The 7,784-nt window shown below is 37.8% G+C and overlaps 1 protein-coding gene across 1 annotated transcript in view; it reads right to left on the minus strand.

Moving 5' to 3' along the window:
* The window catches only part of Gucy1a2 (guanylate cyclase 1 soluble subunit alpha 2), a 326,716-nt gene that overhangs the window by 284,310 nt on the left and 34,622 nt on the right, over positions 1-7,784 (minus strand). Inside the window, exon 3 of the mRNA XM_028771399.1 lies at positions 1,689-1,810. Within this exon, the coding sequence (XP_028627232.1) occupies positions 1,689-1,810 (122 nt within the window). The remainder of the gene's footprint in view (positions 1-1,688; positions 1,811-7,784) is intronic.

Consider the following 7,784-nt stretch of genomic DNA (forward strand, 5'->3'; position numbering starts at 1 on the left):
GCCTTGTTTGACATCCATGGGAGAAGATGCCCTTGGCCCTGTGGAGGTTTGATGCCCCAGCATAGGAGGGATGCTGGATTGTTGGAGCAGAAGAAGGTGGGTGAATGGGGGATAGCACCTTCATAGAGGCAAAGGGAGAGATGAGAGGAAAGTTGTGGGATAGGGGGTTTGTGAAGGGGTAACCAGGAAGTGGGATATCATTTGAAATATAAATGAATAGAATGATTAATAAATGATGAGAATGTCATAATTATACTGATATTTAATTCATTATAGCCAAGAACATGACATAGTTTCTAATCTCACCCCCTTAATTCTCTACACTCATTCTATCTCTGTCCTTTTATTGCTAGCTAAATCCAAGCCATGGTACCAAGTGGCAACATGTTCAAAACAAACACAGCACAGGCCCTTATGATACACATTTCACTGCACCAGTAAACCAGCACAATTTCTGGTAAAATACAAAATGTCCTGTTTTATAGGAGTACAAGCATATTTTTACATCTAATGCAAACTAAAATTAGGCTTTGCATATTACTGCTTTAAAATATTCATTTTTTTCAGACAACTAAAATTAGATTATCTTGGCATGCAACAGACATTGGAATTGAAATAATGCAACAATTTAACACTCAAAGCCATAAGCACAGAGGGCACCATTGATATCTATCTTCTCTTGCATAAGGGCCTCTTGGGAAGACTCTGCTGTGTTATCACAATAATTATTAAGAATCTAACATGAAGTGAACAGAAATCAATTTGCAAACCATGTGACAGAATGTAGACAGAAATGGCTACTAATTAGAAGAAAATAATTTTATCTGTGAACAGTTTTCCCCCACATTGGGAGAGGGCTAAGAACCAGGCTTTGGTAAGCAACCGTTTTCTAGGCCTTCAATGCAGGGAGGGATAGAATCAACAAACAATGAAGGCATTGTTAGTCCTCCAATGTGCTATATATTCCTATCTGAGGCATAGAGAAAAATAAGAATTTCAAAAATAACTGAACTATGTTTACTTCAAATGAAGTAAGCAAAATAAAAGTAAACAATAAAAATTAAATAACTTCTGTAAGAAATTAGGGCTAAACAGATTACAGCTGTGATATCAGCTATGCAGAGTACTCTTGTACACCAAGGCCTTCATACTTTTCTAGAATCCAGCTCAACTAAAAAACAGCGTGCATGGTTATACTTAGAACAGTACATTTGCCCATGTGGGAGTATCCAAAATCCTGAAGGAAAATAGTGATATCTGCAAGATGCATAGGCCTAAGCCCAAGTATGGCACCTAGTAAATGACAAGCTTCACTGATATGCTACAACAAGGACATCTAAGAAATAAAAAAGTATAATCTTGAGAAGAAAGAAAAATCATACAGTTCAGGTGAAGGTAAGCACCAGGGAAGTATGGATTATATCAGGCTAATATTAATATCATATAAGTATTTGAAAGTGTTCCCCAAGGATGTAAGAAATTTTTTTGAGTTTACAAGTAAAGAACTTGTTTGTAATTTACATACTAACATTTTCATGGATGTAAAACCAAATATTTAATGACAAAGTCTTGGTCTCTAATTACCATATTCCCCAAACATAAGAGAAAAATGAAACACTCATACCTTTACTTTCCCTTCCCCTCATATTCTCTGTCAATCATATTAAAAAAACATATAGTTATTATACCGAGTACATTAGCAGTACACCGAAGAATTCCTGAGACATCTTCAATTTCCTCTTTGTTGGAATGGTCTGCATAGGAGCATCTGTTAGAGATATTGTGGAAATTCTTTTCTGCATCCCTATAACTAAGAAGAAAATAAAATTAGCATATGGAGGAACTTTGGAAAGCATTTATAAATGCACTTGTGTCTACACCGAGTACATACAGTCTATGCTTTCTGGATAACCACCTTTAAAATAACTGATTCTTTAAACATAATTCTGTTATAAGCCAACAGCCCCATTAACATTCGCGGTACAGGACTATATCTGGAGGCAACTGTTAATTAGAAAGCTCTGGGAGATATAGTAAAATAGATGTAATATGAAGGAGAAAGGGGAAATAATGAGAAGAGAGGTTTAAGTATGGGGAGGGATGGGAGGATTGGGCAGAGGAAAGGGTGGAGAAGGGAATAACTAATATTGGGCATGTTTGAAAAGTCCAAATGCATATCTACTAGTTGTAAACTTTCTAACAGCCTGGGCAAGAAGTCAGAGTAGAACAGTGATATCAAGTGGAAAGGTAAGTTTAAGTAAAGAGGGAGACTGGAGTTAGGTGAAGAGATGTGGGAGTTAGTAGACGTATAACTAACACTATGGATATTTAAAAACATCATATGGAAATCTACTGTTTTATGAGATTTTAAAATATACAGAGTTCCATATAGAAGAGTTTATCTGGAGTTGCCCTACTCAGGAAATAATGCTTCTCTCAGAAGCCATATTTTGCCAAATAAAAGCCCAGTGACAAATGTGAGATAGTTTTACAACAAGGTTCATGTAAGAAGTGTTCTGGACATCACCCAGAGATACATGTTATTGCCATTGCTCTTGGTAACCCTCTATAAACTCATTTTCTTAAGACATGGTAAAATAGGGTTTGTACTGACCAGGAAGCTTCTGTCCTTCTGACTACCTGTCAGAAGTAAAGATAGTACCAGAAGGTGCTATCCAGGCTGCTTGGAGAAGTCATCAAGAGTCTTACCCAGCTGTCAACCTTGTAAGCCACAATAACAACCAGTATGGCAAGATATGTCTGTGTGTACAGTAGTATCATGGATGTTATAGGGTAACCAACTGCTTTTCTTTTTTTATTTACTCTCATGCTTCGTGAGAGGAAAGGCAAGCCTGGTAGTGTAAATCTGGCTAAGACCACAGGGTGAATGTACTACTATTATTTTTCTGAATGGAAGAAATACCAAACTGACCTCTATGTCTGTGTTTCTATACTCATAGAATAATAGTAAAACTCCTAAAACACATTAGGAAAGTTTCTTCTTTCAGTGGAGATGTACAACTGGACAAAGTATAGAGAATACTTGTCAGCTGAATACTCAGCCATGAATGAGGCATCTATACTACCCACCCAAGGATATAGGGAATCACTGCAAATTTGTAATGACCAGAAGTTGGGAAGGACTGGACATAACATGGTCTCCTTGTCATGACAACACTAATGAACTCAAAGAACATGTCCTTAACAGACCTATACATGATCAAACCAAATAACATTTCAAATAAGGGAAACAAGCTCAAGAGCCCCCATTCCTAGCAAAGGAGTTATTGATAGTTGATGGCTTCTGGATAAAGGTCAGTTTCTTTAAGGGTATTAAGTTTACTAGGTCAACCATGCAGCTCAATTCACTTGCAACCACTTTACAGTTATACTAGTAGTCCAGTTTGGTAGAGTCAGAATAGCAAATATGAATCAGTAGCTCTGTCACTACCTAGCAGAGACAGTCAAGCCTCAGCCTCTTCAGCATGGCACAAGTCAGCAGGAGGACAGAAAGACAAAGAGGAATGTGCCTCTCTCAGCAAAGCGGTGTAGACCAGTGAAGATGCATGAGACCAATAAGCTTTATACAGCTCTCTCTATAAGCAAGCCTAGCTCAGCCTTGTCCATCAAGTTCTATTTATACTCCCTCAAGTCATCACATGTCTACCAGGGGTCTTGTCTCACCACAGTTCTTGCCTCAGCTCTTCAGTCTAAAGTTCCATGTAAGTCTGTCTCAGCTGACATCTCTCTATCAATCAGTACAAATCTGCAGGAAAGCCAAGAATCCTTAGCACACCATCAGGAGTTTTTTGGTACATTATTTTCTATGGAGTCCCAACAAAAGGAGTCCAACTACACAATGCAAGGCAGTCAAATACATGCATGCTATTTGAGAAGTTTTCTTCATCACAAGTCTTTTCATGTACTTGTTTTAGCAGAACATCCTTTCACCTGTGTCCACTTCAGCAAAACATTCCTTCAGGTGTTTGGCCCAGCAAAACACCATCTAACACAACTGACTTTTCAAAGAACCTATAAGTTTCTACTTCATCATACTCATTCAGGGAAAAGTCCACCAAGATGACATCTCTAATAACTAAAGAGATGTTATGAATCAAAAAAACCTAACAGATATGTACAGGACATGTCATCAAACACGAGTCTCAATAGATAAAAGAAAATTCAAATAACTCCTAGTATCCTACCAGACCACCATGGCTTAAACCTGGACTTCAACAACAACAGAAACAATAGTATACAGTCCCATGGAAACTAAACAGCTCTTTACTCAGTGAAACACTGTCAAGGAAGATATATAGAAAGAAATTAAAGACTTTCAGTGAAAATGAATGCACAACATACCCAAACTAATGGGATAGAATGAAAGCAGTGCTAAGAGGATATTTTAAAGCACTAAGTGCTGTTGTAAAGAAATAAGTGAATTCTTACAGACTTAACATGCAGTTATGACTTATAACTTATCTTCTCATGAGTTAACAGTGCAATTAAAATCTCTAGAGCAAAAAAGAAGCAAATACCCCCAAGAGGAGTAGAAATACTCAAACTCAGGGTAGAAATCAGCTAATCATAAATAAAGAGAGCAAAACAAAGAATCAATGAAACCAAGAGCTGATTCTTTGAGAAAATCAACAAAACAGATAAACCCTTAGCCAAACTAACTGGACCAACTGCAACTTAATATGTCAAGGTTGGTTGAAATCTATGGGAGGCCTCCCCTGTTCTGAGGAGAAATAAGAGTGGGACATGGTGGGTAGGAAGATGAGAAGCAAGAACTAGGAGAAGAGGAGGGAGGAGAAGATGAAATTGAGATATAAAAGTAATTAACTAATTAATTAAAGAAAAAAGAAAGGAAGGAAGGAAGAAAGAAAAAAACACACTATAACCTTACCCACAGTGGCCCAGATAACAATGCTATGAATGGAAGATTAAGTAGAGTAATTAGAGCCTGGCAAAACTTGACTTACTGTTTTCTAACTCTGAAACTTTATCTAAGGAACATAGTCTGTCAGAGTATCTTCTTGCCATATATAGCAATGGTCTCTCCTAGAGTACCCAAGAAGGACTGCATGACACAATGCCTTTATAAACTGAGATAGGCTAGAACTTCCCTAGTGGTCTCTAAATGAATATCACTATTGAGGACAGTGGTGGCCAAGTGTTTCACATTCCAAAGGGCTGGCCAAGAAGACCAGAATGCTTCTTCAGAAGGCAAACTTCACTCCAACTCTGTTGAACCTAATCTTTAAAATGAGGAAACTGAGGCTCTGAAATTTTAAAGACTCTTCCCACGATTATTTGAAAATAGAACATGGTTTTAAGTCCAATATGTCCTGCTTGTAAAAATCTATAGCATATAGTTCCACAACAAAGACACAGATAGAAGAGGTACACAGTCATGGGCATGAGGTATTAGAAAAGGAATTCCATACTAACCAGTATCTCTCAAACCTATTTTTTAATCCCTTAATTGAGCCCTGATGATTACCTTGTGGCACCACCTGTTCCTCACTATTATTCCCATTGTACACTGTGAAATCATTCATTCTCTATTGTGCTAACATCACCAGCATGGATACCTTTCCCTAGAATCTTCAGTTAAATAGCCACTAGAGGATGCTTAAAGCCAACCATCAGACTAAGCATGGGCACACCAAGGGAAGAATTTGGGGAAGGACTGAAGGAGCTGAATGGGATTTCAACCCCACAGGAAGAACAACAGTATCAACTAACTGGAACCCCCCCCCTTAGTGTTCCCATGGACTAAACCACCAACCAAAGATTACACATGGAGGAACCCCATGGCTCCAGCCACAGATGTAGCAGAGGGCTGCCTTATCTGGCATCAGTGGGAGGGGAGGCCCTTGGTCCTGTGGAAGCTCGATCCCCCAGCATAAGGGGTTGCTAGGGTGATGAGGTAGGATTGGGTGTGTGGGTGAGAGAGCACCCTCATAGAGGCAGAGGGAGGTGGGTGGGATGGGAGCTTGCAGAGAGGAAACCAGGAAGGGGGACAACATTTGAAATATAAACAAATAAAATAACCAATAAAAAGTGAATAAATAAATAATCCAAAATTTATAAGTTAAGTGAGGGACAATGGGTGGCATAAATAAATAAATAAATAAATAAATAAATAAACACTAACAAAATGAAGCACATGCAACATCCCCTTAGTCAGATTTGGAGGATGGAAGCAAAAATGTGCTAACAAACAAGATGATGTCTCGTAAAATAGAAAATCAGACTATTGTACAAAGTTGTTCTACCTCACAGATATAGAAAATGAACCATAAATGTGATGCTATGCAAGTAAATTTATGCTAAAAAGTATACAGGATCATTAACACTACAAAATTTACAACTATAATGGACAGAGATGCTAAACTCAGCCCCTCAGATTATAACCTTCCCATACATAACTTTTTAGTTCACTATGCTACTACTCACGTACTTCTAGATTATAATTTGTTCATTTATCCCCTCTACCCATCTTTCTAAAAGTTAGTCCCTCAGGCATATCAACCACTAACAAAAACAAAGGGATATGGAATAACCAAGATAAATGGAAAAAAAGTAATAACAGCCAACAATGATCAATGTGAAATTACAGGTGATGGTATAATAGAAATGACTGATTTGAAGACTGAGGGCAAAGAAGGGGAGATTCTTGAGGTTGGGTGCTCAGGGAAGACCTTTCAGAAGTCATGGCATTCTAGTAAAGACCTACATATAGAGAAAAAGTAGTACGCAGACATCTGCAAATAGAACATTCAAAAAAACAGGATAAATCCCATGACTGATCTTGAGAAATTGGAATGAAATGAAAGGAGGATGGTAGAAAACAATGGACTTTTAAAAGTAGAGGTCAGATGACAGAGAATTCTGATTTTAATCTATCCTAATGGCAATGATATGGTTTATAAAGACAATTCAAATTGAAATCTCTGAGTTAGAAGCATTAGAGTGACCCAATAACTTTTCAGAAATATTAATCTTGATCTCACCTCAGATTTTTGAAACTGGCAACTCTGTTAATAGACATGAGGGTTAATCTTGGCCATTACTGAGTGTGTCTATGAAGATGCTTCCAGAAGTGATCAACATGTGTGTCAGTGAACTGAATGGAAAACAGTCACCTTGAGCATCAGTGCCATTATCTATCTAATCAGGTGGGGATCTGGAATGGGGCAAAAGCAAAAGACGGAGGCCAACAAAACACTACTAGATGCCCAACCCTTCTTAAACAGATGAACTCTTCCTGTTGTCATTGCCTATGAACATTATATTCTCAGCTTTTAAATCCAAATTTACACTATAAATTCTGCAAGATGGCTTTTGAACCTGTATCTTCACACTGGGGGCTTCACTGTTCTCATTATTCTGTAGCTTCCAACTTCTTAGACTGGGCAGCTACTGATTTCAGTCCAGTCTGCAACCAAACACTGTGAAACTATTGAGCTTCTGATCATAAATGTCAAACTAATACATTGTCATTTATGTACGTGTGTGTGCGTGTGTACATGTTTGCTCATGTATACACAAATATTTGTAGTTACAAAGTAATTCTAATGCAGATAAATACTTAGGAACCACTGACTTCAAGTAAGTTTTTAATCATTCTTTATAATAAAACTCAGGACTAGTCAACAATGAGTAGAAGCCAGAAAATTAGATCAAAATCTCTCAGTAAGAGATGATAATGATGATGATAAAGATGATGATGGAGGTGGAGGTGGAGGTGGAGGTGGAGGTGGAGGTGGAGGTGG

The sequence above is a fragment of the Grammomys surdaster genome, unplaced genomic scaffold (assembly GCF_004785775.1).
Source record: "Grammomys surdaster isolate TR1022 unplaced genomic scaffold, NIH_TR_1.0 206, whole genome shotgun sequence".
NCBI classification, from domain to species: domain Eukaryota; kingdom Metazoa; phylum Chordata; class Mammalia; order Rodentia; family Muridae; genus Grammomys; species Grammomys surdaster.